Raw genomic sequence first — 27,154 nt, 5'->3', positions numbered from 1 at the left:
TTTTAGAAACACAAGTTTTAATTTAAAATAAATACATGTTATATTTTACAAGTCTTGGTAATAATACTAAAATCACAGAATGTTGCTTGTTGCTTGTGCTTGAACTTATGGTAGCAGTTCCCTGAAAAAAATCAGAAACCTAGATTATAATAAAAATGTAAGTCAAATATCACTTAATAAACTTACTTTAAAAACCCTAATATTTTGAAAACTGTACGGCAAAGTTTATATTGTATTTAGTAATTATTAACCTTTGAACCCCAGACCAAAATATTGATGGTGAGAAAAACGTACCAAAACCATTTGACCTAAGAACTACAGAGAATCCCCGGAGCAGAAACAGCTGGATTGCATACTGTTCGTAAAAAATTAATACTTTTGCTATTTTTTATGCTATTGTCTTGTATTACACACCAAAATGTCCAGAATGAAATTGTATACACAGAAAAATTTTAGTCTGAAGTATAAAAAATTGTTTAACAACATTAAAATTTACTGAAGAAAATTAGTAATGTGATGTGTAATAAATGTGAAGTTTACAAGCAAGAAACTAAAAATATGATAGACTCAATTAGATCATTGGAAGCTGTGATTTGTGATTTGCAGAATGAAAATGATGCTCTATTGAAAGAGAACCAATCAAACACATCAAAACAATACGATTTAAAATGTTCTAACTGTTTTCCTGTTATGAACAAGATTAAACATGCTACTAAGTCAATGGAATGGCAAAATCCTAAATATACATCTAAAATCAATAAAGAGAAGACTGCAGTTTCAGTGTATTGTCAAAATAAATTTATGGTTCTCTCTGCAGACGATGTTTCAGATGATAAACATGAAAATGAAAATGCTTCAATGAATACTTACCCAAAGGAAAATATTTTTACTAAGACTTCTGATAATATGCCAAAAAATGTCAAATCCGTGAAGAGAGATGTATTAGAAAGCAACAAACAGTGCTATACTAAGCCTAGACTGTTAATTATGTCGGATAGCCACGGGAAAAACTTAAGTAATATTATACAACAAAAAACAAATATTAACGTAACAGCTGTTGTGAGATCAGGTGCGATGTTAAGTGGTGTTTTCAGAGAGGTGAATGAACTAACACTTGGCTATAATCAAAACGACTTTGTCCTTGTCATAGGTGGCACCAACAACGTAGAAGGCACCAGTGTTAAAGATGTTTTGAATGACTTTGACACATTACTGGAGATGACAAAAAACACCAATCTTATAGTTGCTTCTCTGCCTATGAGACATGATAAGCCAAATTTAGACGATAAAATAAGCTTAATTAATGAGCAGCTAATTAACAGAATTAAAAGCACAGCCACCAACATTAGACTTCTAGAACTTCATTTATTGCCCCGTGATCTCTACACTCGACAAGGCATGCATTTCAACCGAAAGGGAAAAAGGAAAATTGGCGAGGAAGTATTGAGATTGTTACGCGACTGCTGTTTTAACCACGCTGCAATCACAAAGAAGAAGATCAGCCAACCCTCACCAGAGTATCCTGTCATTATTGTTGAAGAGGACATGAATACAGTAATACATAAACTCAGAGACCAAAACAAAATTGCTTTTGCCCACTGCATCTCTGCTGACTTTCATAGTAATAGGCACATGAGTGCGGGTGTGGCAACCACATTTAAAAAACATTTTAATACACCTCTGGCTTCAGACTTTGTGAGTGAAAGGTTAACATACCAATTACTTAATGGGACATCAGTTTATGGGTTGGTTACTAAACCTACCTATAATTCAAAACCTACTGTACAGGATTATGACACTGCTTTTAAAAATTTAACACAACACATTAAGCAAAGAGAATTGAGCTTATTGGTCTGTTCACCAATGGGATGTGTTAGGGACAACATTCCCCTTGAACTTTTTATCACCAAACTATACCAACTACACCTCAACACGAGTGTTAAAATCATGGTAGTTGTCAGTGATGAACATTCCACAAGAGTTCTCCGTAATGGCCTTACTTATTTGGACTTTGTGAAGGGCCTACGATCACAGCTTGAGATAATGGTGAGGAAAGATTCAACGGAAAACTTCAGTTCCGACAAAACTTCACATCAAGGGTCCACTACGAATCTTTGCTGCTCTGACATTGAGACAACACTCGAAGGTCCCACAACCAGTATGGACGACCAACTACACTCCCCAACAGGGACTCCGGTCTCCTCTCTTCTCAACTGTTTGATTTCAGACTCTGAAGTGCAAGGTTTCACAACACCAATTGTAACAAAACCACAATGTCCATTAGATTTAATTAATAGTTTACATGACCAATCACAAAATCCTAATCTAAATTTACCATCGAACTCTGATGAAGTAAAAAACTTTATCTCAGAGCCAACAAAAATAACTTAAATTTAAAAAATTCTTGTCATGATATTCCAGATGTTTTCAAATCTTCCATTGTAAATAATAAATTACAGTTATTTCACATTAATATTCAACATTTACCTTCAAGAATAGAATCTCTTGAAATAACTGTAAACGAATTAAATCCTGATATTATTGTTTTAAATGAGCATAAAATGTTGGATACTGAAATAGCTAGGTTTAATTTGGGGGGTTATCAGGTGCATGCTTCTTTTTCGAGGGTTCTTACATCTGGAGGAGGGGTTATGGTTCTAGGTAAAGAAAAAATTAAGTATAAAAATGTTAATTTGCAATGTATTCAGAGTGTTATATCTGAAAAAGAATTTGAGTGTTGTATTGTGGATTACAAATTCAATGGTTTTAATTTCGTTTTGGTTGCATTATATAGATCTCCCAGCTCAAACATGTCTAATTTTTTAGAAAAACTAAGTTTTTCCCTAAGTATTATAGTTAAGAAATTTAAAAACATAATTGTTGTCGGAGATATTAATGTAAATGTTTTAGATAGTAATGACAGTAAAAAGTTGAATGATGTGTTAAATTTGTACAAAATGAGGTATCTAGTTAATTTTCCTACTCGAATCACATGCAACACTGAATCAGCTTTAGATAATGTTTTGACTAATTGTAATGATTTCTGTATAAAAGTAGAGGGTTTAAATACTCAAATATCTGACCATGATGGTTTGTTGGTGGTTGTAAATATTTGCAGCAATAATGTAAATACTAATAAACAAGAAAACAAGTTTGTGATTAAAGAAATTAGGGATTTTAATGAGAGAAATTTGGTTTTGTTTGTTAAGTTTTTAGAAAATGAAACTTGGTTGAATGTATATAATACTGATGTAAATTGCAAATTTGATGTATTTCATGAAATTTTCATGTATTATTTCAATATATGTTTTCCCAAAATAAAAAAACGTTTACGAAACAGTAACAAAAGTTGGATGACACAAGATCTAAAACTAGATAAATTGAGAATCATACAGTTAAGTAATTGTGCTAGAGCTACTAATGATCATAATTTATTCAACCAAGTCAAAATGTTAAACAAAAATTATAAGAAAAGTTTAGTTGATAGAAAGAAAAGTTATTTTCAAAATAAAATTGACAAATCCAACAATGTATGTAAAACAACCTGGAAAATTCTGAATTCAGAAATCAGTAACAAAAAGAAAATCTGTAACAACATTGAAATTGCAGCTGGTGGTAGCCTTTTGGTTGATCCTCAGGCAATCAGTAGTCTGTTTAATGAGGTTTTTACTAATTATGTTGATTTGTCAATCATTCCACAGTTAGCACCAACAAGCAAATATGACAACAATGCTCTGCCTTGGCTCAACAACTTTGTAAAGCTTACTTTTAAATTCAGGTCAGTAACAGAAAATGAAATTTCAAAAATCTTAAGCTCTTTTCAAAACAAATTCTCAACCGGATGGGATGAAATTCCTATGACAGTGATAAAATATGCCAGCAAACAACTCATTAAACCTTTGGTACACTTGGTAAATTCCTCTTTTATCAGTGGCAATTTCCCATCAAATCTTAAAATCGCAAAAGTAGTTCCATTATTCAAAAAGGGTGATTCAAAGGATCCCTCCAACTATAGACCGTTATCACTACTGCCCACCTTTTCCAAAATTTATGAAAGAGCAGCTTACAACCAATTAGTACATTATCTTGAGACTCAGTGTTTACATGATGAAGAACAACATGGTTTCAGACCCAACCGATCTGTTGTAACGGCTGGCATTGAATTTATTAATTCAGTTATCAACTCTGTGGATAAAGGAGAGAAAACAGTGGGAATTTTTTTGGACCTAAGCAGAGCATTTGACAGTGTATCTCATAAACTTCTTTTAAACAAAATTGAAAGCCTGGGAATTTGTGGCAATTCTTTGAATTGGCTAAATTCTTACTTAATTGATCGTAAACAATTTGTTGAAATAAAAACTACGGAAAAAAATCGTATTATTTGCAGCCACTCTCCTCTTGCTCAGATTCATCACGGCGTTCCACAGGGCTCAATTCTTGGCCCACTATTGTTCATCTGTTATTTAAAAGGTCTACCACTTTCATTTCCTGGTGGTCCATCAAAAAATTTGTGCCTCTACGCAGATGATGCTAGTTTAAAGATTAGTGAAAAATCATTAAATAATTTAGAAAATAATTCAATATTAAGTCTAACAGGTATGAACAATTATTTAAGTAACCATAATTTATTATTAAATGCAAGTAAAACCAATTTTATCATGTTCTCAACAGGGAAAAGTAAACAACCCATTGATCCAGTTATAAATATCAATAATAAAGTTTTGAAAAAAGTAACTTCCACAAAATTTGTAGGTCTAATTGTAGACGAAAACTTGACATGGAATCTCCACATTGACCATGTAGTGAGTAAAGTTAGTTCGGGAATATATGCTATTTACCAAATGTCCAAATTTTGTTCAATTAATACATTAAAGGCACTCTATTATGCACTGGTCGAATCATCTGTCGCTTTTGGTATTGCTATTTATGGTGGTACATCAAAGCAGAACTTAGACAGAATTCTTCTTCTTCAGAAAAGAGCTGTACGAACCATGTTGAATTTAAATTTTGACGTTTCAGTTCGCGAACATTTTTCTCACTTGGGCATTATGACTGTCTACAGCCTTTATGTGTTTCATACCACACTACATGTAAAACAATTATGTAATAATAGTTTAATTCCTAGACTAGGTGACAGACATACATATTTTACCAGACATAGAAACGAAATTGCCATTGACTCCCATAGGCTTGAATTTTTCAACAAAAAAACATCAAGCGCAGGTGCAAAATTTTTATCGAGGCTTCCTGTGGAATTGAGAGGCATTGACAACTTTAAAGAATTTTAAAAAGAGCTAAAATTGTACTTAACAGAGAAACCATTGTATGGGTTAGCTGAACTATAATTAACTTAGTTCTTTTATCATATATTTTATCAATACTGTATATATATGTTTTTTTTTTTTTAGCTTTTAAGTTTTTTCTAATGACGCCATTCAATGTATACCACTGTATACTTTATGAATAAAGTTATTTTCAATTCAATTCAATTCAATTCAATTCAATTCAACTTTAAAATATATGTATATAGATTTTTAGGTAAAAAATAGATTTTAAGATTTTTTAATTCAAAAATAAGAACAATTTTTACCATGGGCACCCACATTTTATTTTTCTAAATTTAGTTTTATATATGTACAAAACCAATTACATTGATATCTCTAAAGATAAAGATTTTGCAACCGCGATCTCACTGAGGCCGGTTGGTCATTGTCCGGAGTAGGCCTAGCGGCAGCGTTACCGCGAGAAGTACATAGCTGACTAAATGGCATTTCTTCGTCATCTGAGTCCGAGATAGTTGGCCTATAGGTAGGATCAACATCAGTGTCATCACTGAAAAATGATGAGACGTCAGACCAATCGTCATCTGAAAGGTCAACATCCAGTTGTCTGTCCAATTCACTCGGGTGATTTACAATGTTGTCACTCATTGTTCACAGAACTGATTATTACTCTAAGATTAAAACTAAAGAAAAAGTGACTAAAAACAGTCCTCAATTACAACATTTAACTCAATTCACACGCACAAAGACAATATACGTAACATTAGACCGCTTTGTAAACAAATACAGCTGTGGAGTAGAAATGGCGTGATGGCAACAGCTACGTAGCAACAAAGAGTAATATATTTTTTTGAGCATAAATGTTTTTTTAAATACACCATATTACTAACAAAAAAATTAGTATTTTACTAAAATATTCATAAATATGTATTAAACGCATATACCATGACGACAATATTACGTCGCCTGGGGATTCTCGCGTCTTCATTGGCGACGATACATCGTCGCCACAGGGATCTTCACATATTTTCTCGGGGACTATATTTCGTCGCCTGGGGTTCAAAGGTCTAATATATTCATTTATATATTAAATTACTGTAGAATTTATAGCTATGGTACGTCACTACCAAAACAGCTGTTTCAACAATAGAAAGTTAGGTACTTTGGTCATTATGCTGATTGGCTCTTGTTTTCTGCCTCCCAACTCTGTCTCTATCTACTATTTGTTATTTGAACATAGAAGTAGGTTTGGATTGGGTTATCATAAATATGTTATTAGTGTTACAAAAATTAAAGATAATCTTTACAAGCGTTCAAGTGATCTGAGCTTGAATCTGGATACTATCTCGAGGGATGTTTTTCTTTTTCGCCAGAAGTGCGGGATGGTGCTGGAGGTGCCACCGCAGCCCACACTGATGACCACAGACATTTCCTATCGGTACTTTCCCAACGTCAGATCACGTTGAATGATCTCACACGTGATCTGAGGTCAGGAAAGTACCAATCAGAATTACCCCTGGTCATCAGTGCAAGCTTCAGCGCCAACCCGCACTTCTGGCGAAAAAGAAAAACATCCCTTGAGATAGAACCTAAATTCAAGCTCAGATCATGTGAGCGCTCATTAGGTTTTTATAGTTATAATACGTATGTATTTACCAACCTATACAGCTAATAACAAATAGTAGATAGAAACAGATTGGGCTTCTCTCTGACATTGCTTCATTTTGGAGGCATAAAACAAGAACTGATTGTCATAATGACGTGTAAATTAAACCATTTATTAATTGTTAAGCTATCTCTGGAAAATTGTTATTAGTGGTCAGGTGTAGAAACTTATTGACTAACAGTAGAATAGCAAATTTCTTTAAAATACAGGATAAAAGGTTTATTGCTTTGAGATAAGAAATAGAAGGAGCGTACCCGTGCCTGTTAAGCCATCTCTTGAAAATTGTTATTAGTGGTCAGGTGTAGAAACTTATTGACTAACAGTAGAATAGCAAATTTCTTTAAAATACAGGATAAAAGGTTTATTGCTTTGAGATAAGAAATGGAAGGAGCGTACCCGTGCCTGTTAAGCCATCTCTTGAAAATTGTTATTAGTGGTCAGGTGTAGAAACTTATTGACTAACAGTAGAATAGCAAATTTCTTTAAAATACAGGATAAAAGGTTTATTGCTTTGAGATAAGAAATAGAAGGAGCGTACCCGTGCCTGTTAAGCCATCTCTTGAAAATTGTTATTAGTGGTCAGGTGTAGAAACTTATTGACTAACAGTAGAATAGCAAATTTCTTTAAAATACAGGATAAAAGGTTTATTGCTTTGAGATAAGAAATAGAAGGAGCGTACCCGTGCCTGTTAAGCCATCTCTTGAAAATTGTTATTAGTGGTCAGGTGTAGAAACTTATTGACTAACAGTAGAATAGCAAATTTCTTTAAAATACAGGATAAAAGGTTTATTGCTTTGAGATAAGAAATGGAAGGAGCGTACCCGTGCCTGTTAAGCCATCTCTTGAAAATTGTTATTAGTGGTCAGGTGTAGAAACTTATTGACTAACAGTAGAATAGCAAATTTCTTTAAAATACTGGATAAAAGGTTTATTGCTTTGAGATAAGAAATGGAAGGAGCGTACCCGTGCCTGTTAAGCCATCTCTTGAAAATTGTTATTAATGGTCAGGTGTAGAAACTTATTGACTAACAGTAGAATAGCAAATTTCTTTAAAATACAGGATAAAAGGTTTATTGCTTTGAGATAAGAAATAGAAGGAGCGTACCCGTGCCTGTTAAGCCATCTCTTGAAAATGGGAACCAGGAGGCCACCCAGAATTATCTGTGTGGGGTGGTACACCAGAAGTGGCAGCGTGATCTGGGAGAAATGAGCGTAGCCGGCAAACAGTATCCGCAGTATCGGCACACCTGTCAACAAACTTGTACTTGAAAAGTTTAATCAACAAACTTTAATTTTTTCCTAACTCTGAAACAAATTTACTTTTCCTACAAATATACTGTTCTTATATTCTACAAAATTAACTACACTGAGATTCAATTTAGTTAGATTCAATTATATTTTCTTTAAAATGCCAAACGTTTAAAGAATGTTTAAATGTGGAAGCAGAACTAGTTTATGCCTACAGCTCAGCTAAATTTAATTTTATTTGTTAAAATCAATTAACTATTACATATTTAGTACACAATGTTTACTCTTAAAATAACAAAAAGTGATTAATTGAAACACATGCTCATTCGTTACAGCTTAATATGTTGTGCCTAAGTGAATACTGGAAAATCAAAAGTAAAAAAGTTCATCATGTATCTAATTTCAGCACAAACACTTTCAAACCTGGAGTACCATATACCTTTTAATAAATTATATGTACTATAGTTTTAGTGTGAACACTATATCTGAAGAATCTGCAGTTAAATTTTGTAAAGAGGGAAGAAAAAATTGATGTAAACAATAAAAATTGCTTTCCCAGAACTTTTCAGGCAGCTTTATAAAGACAATAAAGTCATGATCAAAGCAAAGCTTTTTATAAGCACTGGCAACTTTACATATTCATGAGCAGCCTTTCACATTTATCCAAAAATTCAAAATCTTGCCACTTCCTGTTCTTTATACATTATTAACTGTTGTGTTTAGGAAAAAACCCTGATTTATTCTATTTAAATAGAATTCACAATCTCAAGAATACTTTGCACAATTTTCTTTTAAACTTCATATTTATAGATCAGCTTTTTATCAATAGCATAATATGCTTTGTATGGGCACGTGTGTTGCACTATCAGCTGATCTGAAAAAGTTATGTTATTTAGTTGCAGCATTAAAAATTAGGTTAACACACAAATATTGATTTGTTAGTGCAAAAACCCTAACTTTTCAGCAGTATGAACATTTCAGGAATTAAGTTTAAATTAAACAATTGTTGCTCTTGTAAGTGCATCAATAGTTTTGCTTTATAGTCTGCTTATATAATGGGACTATCTAGAAGTAGATAATGTTTTGAAAAAGAAAAAAACAACTACAAAGCACAAGAACAAAATTGTAATATATATATTTGAAAGTGACACTATTTTCCAACATAGTCAGCATAAAAATTTAGGCACTTATCATAGCAGTGAACTAGTTTTTTAATTCCAGCGTTATTAAAATTCAGCTGCCTCAGGCTTTACCAGGTAGTCACACCCGCCTGCAGTTCCACGTCGTCATCAAAGTGCCCTCACTCCATAGACTGTAATTTGGGTTTGCAATTCACTTGTTTTACCCAAGTCTTGTCTGATGTAATGGTTCAATCGAACAGCGAGTCACCATATTTTTTATAAGTATCCAAAAATGTCCATACACAGATTTCTATGGGTTTCTGTTAAGATTTTTGGTACCCATTTTGCATAAAATGTATGGTTAACTTAACTTCTGCAAAACAATTTTGTGTAACAAACTCCTTTAAATTTGAGGAAAACTAAGTGAGACTTCTGTATTGTGAGTTGGCAGTCTTCCCATCGACTTAGACAATTTAAGCGGTCACAATGCTTGGCCGTCCACTTCATTCCTCATCATGCACATAAATTCATCATGCACATTTTTAAGCCTAATGCACCACTGACGCACTCCACCTTCAGTAATCACATCATTCCTATAAACTTCACACATTTGGCGATAAATCTTATTGGTTTATTGTGCTCAGCCAACAAAAATCTTATTACCAACCACACTTTACAACTCGCAGGATTTTCAATTACATCATTCATTGTAAACTGCCATTGTAAAACAACAAGGAGCAACCGTAAACTCTCACTAGCACAACTGTATAGCCACTGAATGCCCGTAGCTTCTACAGAGCGAAACTTAATTTACTTTCTGGATAGCCCTTGTAATTATACCTCGTAAATATTGGAACTTTTATATTTATTTATTTACTTTTACATTTTCCTACAAAGTTTAATGTTCAATCATAAACCATATTTTCCTTTGCCAAATGTATACACAATTTATATATATATTGGAGATGTGTGGATAAAAATTTAAAATTATATAATATTTTTAAGTAATGAAAAATCTGGGCTTCGAGTGAATTTATTTAATATGCTACCAATTGGGCCACAGCATTAAATATTAATTAAAAGTTTTCAGCAAACTTATTTTTAATCCCAAGAACCAAAAATTGTAACTGATAAGTATCAAATATTTTTATTTAACACAAAGTTATGATACAAGAATAAGTACATTACAGTCCCATACCAAGTGTGAGAGACTTGTGAGTGGCACAGAATGTGACGGTGATGATGACATCGGCAGGGCTGTAGAACAACTCTGCCACATGGAAACTGATGTAGAGCAGAGAGATCTGCAGGAGTAACACTGAAACATAGGGCAGTAATGTATGTGTGTGGCACAGAATGTGACGGTGATGACATCGGCAGGGCTGTAGAACAACTCTGCCACATGGAAACTGATGTAGAGCAGAGAGATCTGCAGGAGTAACACTGAAACATAGGGCAGTAATGTATGTGTGTGGCACAGAATGTGACGGTGATGACATCGGCAGGGCTGTAGAACAACTCTGCCACATGGAAACTGATGTAGAGCAGAGAGATCTGCAGGAGTAACACTGAAACATAGGACAGTAATTTGGGGGGCTACAATTATATCTATGTTAAGTACACTACTTATTTAGGTAAGGTATGAAGTGATAGCTAGAGGCATAGTTTTAACACACCTTCTAAACTAAAAATTAACTGTTTGTAAGTTAACATTTGCACATATGTAACTTTAAATTATTTGACATAATATCTTGCTTTCCAGAAAATGTGTAGAGCCTTCTAAGATTTCCAGTATATATTTTTCTCTCTCTCTCTCTCTCTCTTAGGACATGAAGCTTATAAATTGCACTTAGTTCTATAAGAACCTTAGGGTTCCGGAGTGACAGGATATTCAGGATGGGTAAGGTTAGGGGGTAGGGGCCACCTCCTATCGAGGTTCAACTGGAAGGTATAAACCAGCCAGAAGTAATCCCTGCTGGGTTTCCAGTATATTAGTACGTATATAAACTAGTTTATATGAGCAAGAATTTATAAAACACAAAATAGCAGCATAAAATATAGAGATGAACAGTTCCTGAATGGTCAGAATAAAGTTTAAATGTGGAGTCATTATATATGCATTCCAGCATGCCCTGAGCAATTTCAAGCTGCAATGGCTTTTGTTCTAAGCTACATGGGTTTCTCCAGATGGGAAAACAAGCAACCAAATTGATCATGTATTAGTAGACAATAGACATTATAGCAGCATTACAAATGTGCGCACAGTCAGAGGCGCAGAATTTGGTACAGACCACTATTTAGTCTTAATTAGCTTAAGACAAAGAATAAATGTGAATAAAAAGAGAACACCTAGGAAAGAACAATTAGCGTCTGACAAAATAACAATACCAGAAGTGCAGAGGGAATTTAAAATTAAATTGAGTAATAGATTCCAAATATTGGAAGATGAAAGCATAGAGACACAAATGACTGAGTCAGACAAGATTGGAAAACAATGGAAAAATTTACAAACTATAGTCACTGAAACAGTAAAGGAAGTGTGTGGCACAAAGGAAAATATGAAGAAGAATCCTTGGCTTACAGAGGAATGCAGGACAGCCGTAAACAAGAGAAGAGAAATAAAGCACAGGTGGTTAGCAAGCAGGAACAATGTGGATGAAGAAGGCAGAAGAATGACAGAACGACTTAGGACAGAATACTGTGAAGCTAACAGAAATACCAGAGTGGTACTTAGACGAGCGAAAAGAGACTTCCTAAACGGAAAACTTACCAAGGCTGAGAATGACAGAACAGCAAATAACGCAAGAGATTTTTACAGAACAATCCGTTTTTTCAAACAAGGCGTCTCAGCAAAAAGCTATGGCATAAAAGACAAAAATGGACAGTTAGTGATGGACAAAGAATCAGGGGTTAAAGTGTGGAAAGACTACTTTGAAGAACTCCTGAATTGTGACCACTGTACAAACAGAAGCGTTGACGATGAATTAAATTACCAACATGTACAACCGGAGGTGATGCCACCCTCTACGCAAGAAGTAGAAGACGCGGGTAGCGAAGCTTAAATGCAATAAGGCTCCTGGTGAAGACGGAATTACAAGTGAGATTATTAAAAGTGGAGGAAAATTCCTGATAAAAGAAATACATAAACTTATTACAAAAGTATGGGAAGAGGAAATTATACCGGAGGTATGGAGAGAAGCAGTGGTAATTCCTCTGCACAAAAAGGGGGATAAACAATTATGTTCTAATTATAGAGGAATATCTCTTTTGAACACCGTCTACAAGATATTTTCAAAAATATTACTATCAAGATTAAGTCCTTATACTGAAGCAATAATTGATGAACAGCAATCAGGATTTATGAAAGGCAGGTCCACAATAGATCAAATTTTCCTACTTAAACAGGCAATCTCAAAATATTATGAGTTCAACAAAGGCTTCTATGGAATTTTTATAGACTTCAAGAAAGCTTATGACAGCATAGATAGGGATGCTCTATTCAAGAAGATGGAAAAACATGGAATCCCGCAAAAACTGATAAGACTGTCAAAAATGTGTATAAGTGACTCAAAGGCCAAAATAAGAATAGATGGAGAAATGTCGGAAAACTTCCTTATCAACACTGGAGTAAGACAGGGAGATGGGATTTCTCCCACTCTCTTCAACCTGGCTGTGGAAGAGGCATTACAAAAAGTTAAAAGACTACAAAGAGGGGTTAAATTAGGAGTGGACCTGAACATAATGGCATTTGCGGATGATGTAGTGATCTTGTCAGAAAGTTTGGATGACCTCTCCACACTAACAAAAAGTTTTATTAAAGAATGTCAAACAGTAGGCTTAGAGCTAAATGAAGATAAAACTAAAATTATTCATTTTGGAAGACATGCTGGAAATGTGAGAACAAACTTAAGCATTGACAACTACTCGATTGACTGTGTAGAAAGTTTTAAATATTTGGGTGTAACAATAAACAGCAAAAACGTGGAGGATATAGAGATACAAAGCAAATTAGCTAATGCAAATAGGTGTCTTGGGGCGTGTACAAGACTCTTTACGTCAAGATTGTTGTCACAATGCTCCAAAATAAGAATTTATAAAACAATCATTCAACCAGTCCTAATGTATGGAAGTGAAACATGGACATTAACGAAGAAAAATGAGGGGCGGTTGATTGTTTTTGAGAATAAAGTTCTCCGAAAAATATTTGGACCAATATGTGATGAAGGGGTGTGGCGAATAAGAAAAAATAGAGAATTACGCAATGTATACCAAGATCCTGATATTGTGGCTTTGGTGAAGGCAAAGAGAATTAGCTGGCTAGGACATGTACATCGGAGACAGGAGGGCACAAGGTTAAAAGAGGTCTACCAGGCGGTACCGACAGGAAGGCGCCCTTTGGGTAGGCCAAAGATAAGATGGTGCGATCAAGTGGTCGAAGATGTGACCCGGTGTGGAGGGTCTGTGGATCTGGCGGAAGACAGGGTGGCGTGGAAGAGGCTCATAGACGAGGCAAAGAATCGACTGAGATTTGTTATGCCCCGGCAGTAAGTAAGTAATGGCTTTTGTTCTGTTTACGAGTTCTTTGGAACAAATTTTCTGCAACTTTGCACATGGCAAAATCTTGACATTGATCGATAAGTTTGACTTGTCTCTAGTCATCCAAAATGAGGACCACTATACATTGAAATCTGGAAATCTTTAAAGATTAGTCATTAACCTCATTAATCCTGTTGCTTTATGTGCCTGTATTAAATCAAAGCATCTTCTCTGAAGACATCTTGAATTTTTTAAATGGTTTCAACTTTGGAATCACCACTTTTCACAGTCTAATGAAAAATCACTGTTCCACGCATTCCATAATAATGCACAAAACAAAAATGTGACAAGGATTTTGTACAGGGTTTAAAGTTTAAAAATCTATTTGCAATGCCTCTGGGTATCGTCCTGTAATATAATAGAAAGTAATTTCATATACATTTCGAACACACCTTGTATTAGAAATTTGAGAGAAATGAGAGAGAGAGAACATAAATTCTACTAAAAATACCACTGGGTATCATCCTGTAATATAATAAAAAGTAAATTTTACTTGCACTTTGAATTAAGAACTTTTACCTAAAGCAACTGTAATTAATATGTCAGATGCATTCATGCCGATATCGTGGGTCTTCAACGCATCGCAGAAAGTGGTGAAGATAATGAAGAGGAGGGCCAGCTCCCCGATTGTGGAGAGAGGTAACCGAGGTACGAAAGCGGTGATGAGCTTGTAGCGGCGAGACAGCTGTCCCAGGCACAGCGGCAACAGTACAGTCTGGTACAACACCAGGACTGAGTTGAGCAGAGACACCACTGCTGTAGATCCCAACTGTCGACAACAATACACTATGAGCGAAGTACTGACATATCTCCAGTTTTATTTTTTAGTCACAGGGAGGGCAGATTTTTTATCACCAAGTATTAAGCCTTTACTTTCAAAGTCCATATTATATTCCAAGGTAAATGTTCTCGATAGCAAACAAATTTAAACAGAACACTAATCTAGTGCAAATTATTTAGATAAATACAGTAAAACAGCAAATATTCACTTCCAGTTATTTTAATCTAATACAAAATATAGCGTACCATGGTTTTTAGCTGTTATGAGTTATTTTTAACTTTTTTAACATGTTTACATGAAATTTGTTACCTTTTTAGTTTGTTACAAGTTTATTTTCTGAATCAGTACAAATATATCAGCCTAACTCTAGATGGCTTTCACTTTGTTTATTTTTCTCATTGTTAGATTCATCATTATACATATTATTCCCCAAGTCTGCAATAATTTAGGAATGACGTACACAGTATTACTTAACGCTTACATCATTGAAAGGGTTAAGAAGGATGCTACTATTATTGAATCATCGAAATGACATCCAAAAGAACAGACGTACACAGTATTACTTAACGCTTACATCATTGAAAGGGTTAAGAAGGATGCTACTATTATTGAATCATCGAAATGACATCCAAAAGAACAGACGTACACAGTATTACTTAACGCTTACATCATTGAAAGGGTTAAGAAGGATGCTACTATTATTGAATCATCGAAATGACATGCAAAAGAACAGACGTACACAGTATTACTTAACGCTTACATCATTGAAAGGGTTAAGAAGGATGCTACTATTATTGAATCATCGAAATGACATCCAAAAGCGAGTCAGACTAACAAAAAACAACACCAGGTGAAAACAGTTGTTCAGCTATCAACTATTAGTTCCTAAGATAACCATGAAATTGTAGCACTTACAGAAAAATTGTAAACGATCTGGAAATAAACTTTTCATTTTTTTTTAATACGTGATTGATAGGTTGAACATTGTCTAACGGATAACCAACACATCACGATGTCAGATGATGTCCTACATATGACTTGTGATGTTTAGGAAATTTCTTAGTGAAAATCAATTTGAGAATAACATAGATAGGGTGCGAAGGATTGATTCAATGTACATGTTAAATTTAGCACCATTTCACTTTCCGCTTAATGCAGCATCTAAAATTTTGGGAACATATGGTTAGAAATCATATGGATTGATGTCAGGACTGTAGGGAAGGAGATGAAACTGATATTGTGATTTTCTAAAAAGTGTTGATTAAGATTTGAGAAAAGAGCCGATGCGTTGTGATGCAGGACTTCAAGACCTGGCCATGGTTCTGACTGTTTCCTTCACACTGCATGTTCACGATAAACAACACCATCCTGATAAAAAAAACCTATGACCTAAGCTTTTGTTTCAGGGCCTTGCCATAAATCCATATCTCATTACCAGTAATAACTCTTTTGAACATATCTATGTTGTTTAAGGAATCTACATTGTCCTGTGCGATTTCTATACAACTAGTCCTTTATCTATCTGTCAACAGCACGAGAACAAATTTTGCAAAAAAATTATTTTCAAATCTTCAGGAAAAATGTTACAAACTGCAGATTTTTAGATGCCAAGATCTTCTAATTCTGTACAGTTAATTGACGGTATTTGTTAACCACTCCACTGTTTGTTGCAGACCTGCCAGATCATGGGTTACTCTCCACTGAAACGCGATCATCTTTGAATTGCTTAAACCACTTTTTATATTGTAATATTACCAATAAACTTGTCACCAAAAGCTTTTAGTATTATAAAGATTGTCTCTGAAGTAGAATGACCAAAATTTAATGCCAACTATTTACTCAAGACTCAAGATTTCTCATAGGGAAATGCAACAGAAGCATTTATGTAGTAGCATATGAAATAGACATGTTGGGATTCAGTGCAGAGAATGCCTAGCGGCGATCTCAGATAACCCTTCACACCCATAACCGGTCTGAGACAGTCGGTCGCTTAACGATCTGCCAGCAAAGGGAGATCAGATTCTTTTCAGACAAAACTTATAGGTAGTTATAAGAAAGCTAGACCTGACCCAAACAAATTCTTTAAAATAAGCGGGTAAAAAGGCTCATGGCTACACCATCAGAAAAAAAGGTTTTTTAACATGAAACAAAACGTTAGGTGTGGATACTTCCAATCTGCTAGAACACACAAATGTGACAAAAAATGAACCAATTTCATATGTAAAGCTCTATATAAACTATCATGTTAAACTTGATGTGGACATAAACCCTATGTTGGATTCTGTCTGGAAAAGGATTACTAACATATGAGTTATTTAGGGATAAAATTGTTTTTATTTCAATTCAATTACTGAATTTGATCAAATATTAGTACACAAGTAACAATTGAATTGATTATGAAGATTTTTAAACAATGCCAAAACACACATTACAAGTTCTGTGATTCACAGATTTCCCCAACAGATATGCTAAGTCGATGAAAAAAGATTGTTAATCAGTCATCGGTACATTTGCGGTAAACTGAACCAAAATAATTAGAGGCATGTGGTGGATTTCACTCCTCACAGACCATGCCTTAACTAAGACGAGGAAAGCTGCTGATGATGGCTAGTAGGTTCCTCAAGTAAGCCTGGAAACAGGAAAAGAGACTTTAACGACTCCAGTCCAAAATCTTCAATTTAGGGATAATTTAAGTAATTTGTGCATTGTGAAATGATTTTGTAGGTAATTGCAAATCTTGTTAATTAAAATTAATTTATATGTCTCTAAAATTGTAACACGTTAGTAACACAATAATATGTGAACATTTTGACACATAATACGTAAGGTAATCACGACTACAACTCAAGTATATGTACAAGTTTGAAGCTCAGCATTTGTGGTGTATATAAATGATGTATAACAGAGAGTTTCCACTAACGAAAACATATTTATGTTAAAAACAAAATAACAGACTTATAAAAATCAAGTAAAACAGTTATTATCTTTATTGAGAACCTCATCAAACAAAGATTTGGTTAATAAAATATGGGTTAAACTTGTCGGATATTTTAAGGTCTTGTTTATACACATAAACACAAATACACATGCATTCGTTTTAAAATATGAATACTTCTCTGCGCTGAGTTCAACTTACAAGAAACAACAGAATTGTAGGTGTGATAAATATACCCAAGAAGCTTCCAACAACCGAATTGAATATGGCTGCTGCTTCACTGCCGCCAACTGCTTTCGTCAGAATAACAGCTGAGGATACTGGAGGGGGCATACAGCTGACTGTAGCCAGTCTACAACATGTTACACTATTGACAACCAACTGGTATATAACAAGCATCAAAGTCATTCTTATAGGTGCTGCTTATCCTACATAATGTATCTACTTACAAGCTGTGACATGTGAATGTATAAATAATAAGAATATCCAGTCAGTAGGCTTTTCACTTCAAATTTGGTTTATAACTAAATAAACAAAACATTCTTATAATACAGAATTCTTCTTCTGTCTCGCTTTGCTCAGCATCCATCTCTATGAATACTTGTTTAAAATAATAATCTAAACCAAAGCCAAAACAGTATTTGTTTTATTAATGTATGCTAAATATGATTTAGCTAAACAAAACTGATTTTCAATATAAGAATCAATCAACTCCTTATATTAATATACTGATTGTGTATACTTGTATTTCAATTACATATATCATGTTTTAAATAAATACCTGTTAAATGTAATATTAAATTAACTTTTTTGCTCTAGACAATTAGCTTAGAATTAAGATGAAAGTGACAGATGCTATACAATATGTGAATTGTTTTTATAGCAATAGAGAGATTTATTATTACTATATGTTTTGTAATTACAATATATTTTTTATTATTTTTTATGATTTATTCTACTAACAATAAAAAACACACTAAACTTTCTAAAATGCTTGTCAACATGCCAATTTACTTCTATACACAAGTATAAGTTTTCATAATTTTGTTGCAACTGTAACTATACTTTACGATGCTATTGTTAATTAACATAGTGTTGTAAAACTGAGTGCTAGTTTTGGACATTGATTCAGTGGGAATGTTGTTTAGCTCCAAATTCTCCAAAAGCGTCCTTATATGAGAATGCCCAGTCTGTTTCTTTCTTTGGTCTGAGGTCTGTACTACTGTAAATCAGACAAATACAGTACAATACAATACAGTTTTCTTTATTGCACATTCGTTAAGAATTACTATGGTGTTTTGTGTCATAAATACATAAAAGTACATGTTATTTTTCAGTATTTTCAAAAAATTCCTTTAATGAGTAGACCGGTCTTTTGATCAGCCACTTCTTTAGTTCCTGGTGCAGCTTACTGCCAGTCAGGTCTCTCAGGCAGTCCGGTAGGTGGTTCCTCAGTTTACAGCCCGCATAAGAAGGTTTTTTCTCCCAGAGAGTAGTTCGATGTACTGGAAGGACCAGCTTGGAGCCATGACGAGTGTTATAGTGGTGTAGATCATGGTTTCTTATAGGGTTTATTTCATCTACATGCTTTATGGGTTCACCGTGGAGCCACCACTGTGAGGATTCCTAGGTTGGTGAAAGCTGGTCTGCAAGTCTGTAGAGGGTAAAGATTAGTAAGAATCCTTATAGCTTTCTTCTGAAGAACAAGGATTCGGTTCATGTTGTGTGCTGAAGTTCCTCCCCACGCTGTCAAGCCATATATAAGATGTGATTCCATCAGGGCGAAGTAAGCTGTCTTGGCTGCAGAGAGTCCACCAATGTATTTATTTCTTCGGACGACATATATTCCAGCACTGATTTTTTTGCACAGGTGATCTATGTGCTCTGTCCATGTTAATTTGTTGTCAAGTATAACACCGAGAAATTTTGTATGGGTTTCTGTTGTTACATCATCTATTTGAGGGACTATGTCTTTTTTCGTGCTGAAATTTAGAGATGTAGTTTTGGAAGGGTTAATTGTGAGGTTATTGTTCTTTGAGTAAATGATTGCTTTGCTTAAGACTGATTTTGAGTTAAGGTAAAGGCCAGCTGTGTTGTAGTTGAGTAAAACTGTTGTGTCATCTGCGTACATGATTGCAGTGGCATTTTCACTTGCGATTTGCTTGGGGAAGTCATTCGTAAACAAGATGAAAAGAATCGGACCTAATACCGAGTCTTGTGGGACTCCTCTTATCAGTTTGATTTTTGAAGATCTGCAGTTTTTGTAGCTTCATTTGATACGTTTTTCAGTTCCACAATTTGGGAGCGTCCTGTTAGATAGCTTCTGAACCATTTTAGAGCTGAGTTTCTTATACCTAGTCTTTCAAGTTCACTGCATATCAAGTCATGGCCCAGGCAGTCAAAAGCCTTGCTATAGTCTAGGAAAATGGCAGAAGTGTATTTTTCATTTTCTATCTGGTCTAAGACAAACTCAATTAGTGCTATTAAAGCTGTACACGTTGACTTATTCTTCCGAAAGCCATGTTGGTCATTTAAGAGTTTGTGATTAATAAGGTGTGCCATTAATCTTGCTAAAACGATTTTTTCCAGGATTTTGGAGAAAGTGGAATGAGAGAGATGGGTCTGTAGTTTTTGGCATTTTTAGTTGGTCCTTTTTTGTGTTTAGGGTATACCTTATTAATTTTTATGGTGGACGGGAATTTTCCTTCTTTGAATGAATTATTTATAAGACTAACTAGAGGTGAGATAAGTTCTTGAGAGCAATGCTTTATTATCTTTGAAGAAAACTAATCTACTCCACTTGATGTTTTAGTTTATTGTTGTTTTAACTTCTTTGTAGGATGTTGAAGTTAAGGTCCTCTCCGCTCAGCGTCGTACCTGGGTCTATTGCAATTTCTCTGTTTTGATCAAGGGTATTTTCAGTTATCTTTGAGAAGTATGTGTTGAAATACTCAGCCATTTCTTTTGTGCTCTTACTGAGTTTACCATTTATTTCTAGTTCTGTGAGGAGCTTTTCTTCACATTTTCCCTTCCTATCTTTGTTTATGACTTGCCAAAAAGCCTTTGATTTGTCAGCTTGTATGAAATTTGCTGTGGAGGACAATTGTAGGATCCTTAATTTCATGTCATATATCCTTTTTCTGTTAATCATTTCTTCTTTGTCTTCATTTTTTTTTTTTTTTTTTTTTTTTTTTTTTTGTTAGTTCAAATTTGTTTAAAGCCTTCAGAAAGTTTTCTTTAAGAGTTCCTGCTTCAGGATCATAGTACTTAATCTGTTTTTTATTAGTGCTGATTTTAGTTTTCTTTAGAGGGCATGTAGAATCAAATGCAATTTGAAGGATACTATGAAATGCTTTGTAAGAAGTTTCAAGATTGGCTGAGGAATGGACGTGCTCCCAGTTTTGTAGATGGAGGTAATCCTTCAGTTTGTTAAGGTTAGTATTGTTTAGGTTTCTTTTTATTATGAAATTTTGTGGAATATCTTCTTGGTGTGTTTTCAGCAGGCACAGCTGTGCAGTATGGTCAGATAGACCACTGTGCACAACATATCCAGTAATATCTGCGTATGGTATATTTGAGCAAATGCAGTCTATTGAAGTAGCTGTGTCATGGGTTATTCTGGTGGCCCCTAAAGGATATCTCCAGATATTTTGTGTACTTAGATCTTCTTACAACTTGGTGTTTTTAAAATCCTGGACAAGCCTATCGATATTTATATCACCAACGATTAATAATGTTTTCTTGTGCACGTCTTGAAATTCCAGTGTGTCTGATAGTAAGTTAAGGGCGGATCTTGTGTTTCCAATTGGTATATTTATAAATACACGTTATAAGCAACCAGCTAATATTGTTGGTAAGTGGATTAAGAAAAACTGCTGATCAACATGTGTGTTTCAGTAATCAACCGTTTTAAACTAAACAAAAATACTTTCACAAGATTTATAATATGTTTTAATAACATTGTTTTTTTGACCAATGATTATGTTGGGCGATCTGGCACGGGAAAGTACCGATCACAAATGTCCCTGGAAATCAATGTGGGCTTTGGAGGCGCCCCTGCAATTCTGGCGGGGAAAGAAAAGCATCCCTATAATAGTACCTAAATTCAAGCTCATATCCCGTAAACACTTGTAAAGGTTAAATTTAACGTTTTCCAATCTATAATATGTATGTACCTATCTACCTATATCAACGCCCATGATACTTGTAGAAGAGTAGGAGAGCCGTTGACTGCATGGTTTCAAGCACACAAGATTTCAAGTATGAGTTAAGAGATAGCACAGATTCAAATCCTATCTATGATGTTAGCACTTCTATTTAGACATTTGACTTCATACTGGGACAGCTCTTCCCCCTTTTATGTTTAATAAGATCCAGGCTTGTGAACCAGCGAAACAAAGATAATAAAATTAATAAGTAACCTCGCTTGTCCTTGCATCCTTGAACAGATTTTGATTGTGTTCAAGAAATTGTGCACACTGACAGAGTTAATTAACTCCTGATCCTATTTACCCTGAACTGTAATTTCATCAATTATGAACTTAGAATTTCACATTCATGTTTTTTTCTGTATGGTATGGAATATATCTACTGAACAAGAGGAAGTAAGTGTTAACATAGCCCTATGTACATGTATGACAAGGCCAGTGTACATAGAAACTTATCATGTAGGAAGTTGGCCTTGTCAATCAGTCAATATAATCTGAACAATACCTGAGTGGTACAGAACCCATGATGTACCGTACATACAGTGGTTTCCCTGGTTATTGGGCTATTAATTAATTATACTTTCTAAAGATAAGTAGACCTGGGATTGTAAAAAGACTACACAGAGTGCATCACTCATTCTACACAAATCTGGCATCTCCAGGTCAATAAAATATTATAAACCGTTTCAAATGTTGTTCAACCTTGTTCAGCCTGTACACTGAATGAAATGAAAAGTAGGCCTACATGATGAAAAATTAAGGTTTATGTAGATTTTGTTTTAAGATAATGTGAAAGAAAAACTCAATAATATTAGCAAGATTGCAGTGAAAACCGATGCTCAAAAAATCTGGATGTACTTGACCTCCATATTGAAAGTAACGATTTATAAATGCAGATGACACGAATCTATCTAGCTTATCGTGAAATAGATGCTATTTAAATTGTGAAAATTGCTCAAAAAATTAGTTTGTTATGTTTATTAAGATATTTTTAATTAATCTATATAAAATTACAAGTAATAGCATAAACATAAAAATATCTTACTCACCCCTTTAAAATCCACTCATTGATACCAAATAATCCTCTAAGAATAGCATTAATGAATAGTACTATTGTCGGTATAAATACAAAAGTAAACGTGAGCACAAAGAGATGTACCCTCACTTTGGTAGCGGCATAAAAGAAATCATTGAAACTGAGAGTCATGCCACTGATAAAAAATATTAAAGCAACTGCCCCATACTTCACAGTCCATTCAGGCTTCAAAGGCCCTGCAACAGACATAACACTGACTACATAGTATAAATCATTCATGAAAAAGCTCTCGATACCTTAAATCTTAATTGTATCACATTATGTTTCGATAACATTGTTACATAATACCTAATAATAAAAATGTTGTATATGTGCGGTGTAAATATTTACAAAGAATTTTTTTTAATGTGCATGAAACCTTTGATAAATGACTAATCATTGAACATGGAATCCGCTCATTTAACCTGCACTGTTGGAGTTGTCGCAGGTTGTGTAGAGTTACACTCCAAACAGGAGAAATTTGCTAGGATCCTTTTTCAATCATATTCACGAATAATGACTCAAAATATTGTTGATACTAAGTGCAATATATGATGTATTGAAATAAAATATAAATAAAGTTTAAACTTAATACACTTGAATTCATGATTGGTAAAGTTAATTGGTTGCAAAAATTTTAGTTTATGGTCAAGTAAGTTTTGTCAGTGAAACATTTGTTGATAACACACTCATTTTTGTCTTTGATTTGTACACTTTTTTCTCACATTTCTGGTTAAAAAAAATCTTAATAGAAGAGATTAGCACAGCAGCCTGGAATGCTTGTGTATGAATACAGGTATCCTCAGATGTTTGGGCATCGGCAGTTCGTGCTTAATGTTTTGTGTTACAAAGTCAAAGTCAAAGTCAAAGTCAAAGTCAAAAGTTTCTTTATTCATATACATCAAGTACAGAGATAGTGTCAAAAAGTAAGTTATTACATTTATGTGATAATAATAATCGATAGCATCAAAATTCATGATTTGTCTGATAGTTTGAGATTTATAATATGTGTTACTTGATTCTTGTGTTTAATTATGAAGAGTGGTAAGGAAATTGATGGTACACTGTAATGAATTATTACACCGGCTATTAATATTCATTAATTTGTTAATTGTTTTTAAAAACTGGACTGCTAATAATTACTTTTAGTTTATGGTGATAATTAAATTATATTCTATTAATAATTACAGTCCGCAATAATGATGTACTTAAGTCAGCAATTTTTTTACTCTAGAAATACTGTATTACAGTTTTATAAAGGTGGTTTGCGAATTCTGTAAAATGTCTTTAGTATAAGCATTGGTGGGAGAGGTTAGCAACAAGTGTGTTGTGTACTCCAGTTAACTCTCTGCTTGTTCAGTGTCATTTATTAGACGCTAAAAAAAGTAGAGAGTGAATTGGACTATTAGTACACAAACGCTCCTACAAGTATGATGAAACCTTAGAGCAGGATATTTGTTTTATAAACAGATGTTTGTTTTCATTAATTGACGTACATGATTATGTTCAAGTTTCTGCTTAAAATAGTGATAAACACCAATACAATGTTTTATAACAGTCTTAATCATTAATCAAAAGTAACAATTCACAAGACCTGATCACAAACATTACCTCAACTACTGACAAAGCACTTCAATATTGCCTCCAGAACGATTTAGCTATCAACCCTAAAAAGACGATACATATAAATTTTAGTCGCAGACAAGATGACATACCCAACATTCCTAACATCTCTACTGACCAACAAGCAAGACTGCTAGGATTAACAATAGATGCAGATCTCTCATAGACTGGTCATGTGGATTTACTGAGTAAAAAGCTAAGCTCAGGAATCTATGTTATTAGAAGAGTGAAGTGGATAGGAGGTTTTGCGGCAGCTAAAGCAGCATACCACGCTCTAGTAGAATCCCACATCTGCTATGGGATAACTCTGTGGGGAGGGACATCTGAACAGAATCTAAACAGAATTCTTGTCCTCCAGAAAAAAGCAGTAAGGGCACTAGCTGACTTAAGCCCAACAGAGAGCTGCAGAGAAGCCTATAAATCGTTGAAGATCCTAACGGTCACAGCCATGTACATACATGCAGTGGTTGTGCATGGGGACCAACTGGGACTCCCTAGGGGTAAGGATATACACTCCTACAATACAAGAAGAGCTTTGGACTACCACCTTCCCTTGCACCATACCACCCAGTACACAAAAAAGCCATCTTATGAGGGGCAGAGATTCTACAACTCGCTGCCAGATTTCTTGAAACGCCTAAGAGGGAAAGATCTTCACAGACAACTACAAAGCTGGCTGATAGAGCAACCAATATATACAACTCAAGAATTTTTTGATTTGATTTGATCTGTAAAGCAAGAAACCTCAAGATCATAAACTTTGTAAAATTAACGCCATTACATTTCCTTGTGATTTTGTAAATAAAGAGATTCTGATTTCTGAAGGAGATTCTTTACAATTGTGAGATTATGTTTTTAAATGACTTTACCTCTGACTTGATCAATAAACACAGTTTAAAAAGTGAAATATGGAAAAAGTTGACAAAACTGCAGAACTGCCCTACATTATGTACAAAAGTATACACTATGTAATTGCCCGCATAATTGCTATGTTTTTTTGGCATATGTTTATAAATATATTGAATGCAAACAAAGATAAAACAGCATTTGTGTAGTTGTTATTAATGGTGAATATGATTAGGCTACCATTCAGTTTTCAGTGATATATTCCCGAAATTGTTACTGAAAACCAACAAATACCAAACCGACAATATGATGACATCCAATCCAGAGCAGAAAAGTACATGTTGTTAGTATATCACTGTTTGATCCTGAACATTGTTCTATTTTACCGGCTATAAAAAAGACGGTTGGTCCTAAAATGATTAAAGTAATGTTTTTAAAATTAAGGCCACATAATTTTGTTATAAATCTTAAAATAAGATTACCATACTACCACAATAATAATTATTGTATAATTTGTTCATTATTAACAACAACAAAATTGATTTGATGTTAAGATAATATAACAAAAAAAGCCCAGAATACAAACAATCTGTCCATTGTTCATCTAATGATTCATTTAAACACTATTAACAGTTATGGTGAGAGAGCAGTTCTCAAAAATCAGCTAAACAAAACGAAATTAGCCTAGTGCTGGCTGATAACTCTTTTACAATAGTAATATGAACTTTTTCGGCTCATAGAATTAGAGACTGTGTACGACTAAATATGTAATTAAAAATTAAGCTTGTAAAATCTGAAAATAAGTTAATGTGCCCATTTGATCTTTCACTATGCTACCAGATCTAGGGTTGATATGCTACTTTTAAAATATGATTCTTATTAATTTTCTCCTAAAACCATTTTTACCCAATAACCTCTGGCACTTTTCACATGTTAATTGAAAACTATGTTGGCACTTCTCCGCAAGTAAAATCTTGTTGCCCTGGTATTAAAGGAGTAAAATGATCCTATCATACATTTTGATATAATAGATTAAAAATTAATTATTACCTCCAGTTGCACCCAAGGATGGAAATATATCTGCCAAAATAATACAAAATAATAAACCAAATAAAAACCAGTATTTCTTCAACAGAGCAGTTAAATTGGGTTTGGCCATCGTTTTATGAATATGAAAACTGAAACAAAAAATACATATTAGCAATCGCCTTTGATTTAATTACAAACATGTAACATAACTCAGAGGTTAGGTTACCAACTTATACATTGGTTCTAAACTGACTCACAATTTCGTCCTGGGTCAAGAAGGAAATTCACTGCTAGATTAAAGGCTTTTGTGCATTTTGTCTTGTCAGATAACAACCTTCGGCAAATTTAATTTGTCATGCTTTCCAAATTTCAATAATTGATTTTATGGTACATGGCAAAATAACCTAACCCGGCGAATCTGTGAGCATTAATGTTAAGTATTCTCTTCAGTCTTGTCTCTCATTTACAGTTGATTTCTGTAATTGGAATTGGTTAAACGCTGTAAACTCAACCAACTTCTATTGTCAGACAAGCTACACTTTGACAGCTAAAACTAGCTAAATTATAGTAAGTTCTGTTAATCTGTTCCTATTGTATGAAATGTCTATAGGCCTACGGCCATCGCAGGATTTATTTATATTACGAAGACACTTGGAAAGCTTTTAACTTTCGAAGACTTAACCCTTTAACTAAGCATTCAAGTAAAAACTTTGTGTTTACATACATGTCAAGTTGATGGTAAT

General features: G+C 34.1%; 1 protein-coding gene across 4 annotated transcripts; it reads right to left on the bottom strand.

The window, feature by feature from the left end:
* On the bottom strand, positions 1-27,154 carry LOC124368673 (sodium/bile acid cotransporter 7-B-like). Of its 4 annotated transcripts, none has more exons than XR_006922985.1 (9): positions 27,136-27,154; positions 26,433-26,560; positions 22,888-23,110; positions 17,832-17,982; positions 14,434-14,683; positions 10,677-10,886; positions 10,517-10,548; positions 8,055-8,196; positions 1-121 (listed from the first exon to the last, which is right to left on the bottom strand). XR_006922985.1 is itself a non-coding variant. In XM_046825954.1 (8 exons), the coding sequence occupies exons 2-8, from the start codon at positions 26,539-26,541 to the stop codon at positions 106-108; spliced, it is 1,011 nt and encodes a 336-aa protein (XP_046681910.1). In that variant the 5' UTR covers positions 26,542-26,560; positions 26,669-27,127; the 3' UTR covers positions 1-105. The 4 variants fall into 4 exon arrangements, 1 of the variants encoding a protein (XP_046681910.1); XR_006922984.1 differs by lacking the exon at positions 27,136-27,154 and adding an exon at positions 26,669-27,127 and having other exon boundaries at positions 10,517-10,532; positions 10,661-10,886; XR_006922983.1 differs by lacking the exon at positions 27,136-27,154 and adding an exon at positions 26,669-27,127.

This window comes from Homalodisca vitripennis, chromosome X (genome assembly GCF_021130785.1).
Source record: "Homalodisca vitripennis isolate AUS2020 chromosome X, UT_GWSS_2.1, whole genome shotgun sequence".
Lineage (NCBI taxonomy): Eukaryota > Metazoa > Arthropoda > Insecta > Hemiptera > Cicadellidae > Homalodisca > Homalodisca vitripennis.
The sequence above is the reverse complement of the archived record's forward strand: the minus strand, read 5'-3'. Positions and strand labels throughout refer to the sequence as shown.

Coding starts and splice junctions, on each gene's coding strand:
- LOC124368673 (XM_046825954.1), bottom strand. CDS start 26,541: ATGGCCAAACCCAATTTAACTGCTCTGTTGAAGAAATACTGGTTTTTA. Junction 14,684..17,831: donor CTACAATTCTGTTGTTTCTT/GTAAGTTGAACT, acceptor TGTTGTCGACAG/TTGGGATCTACAGCAGTGGT. Junction 8,197..10,516: donor TCACAAGTCTCTCACACTTG/GTATGGGACTGT, acceptor GTTTGTTGACAG/GTGTGCCGATACTGCGGATA.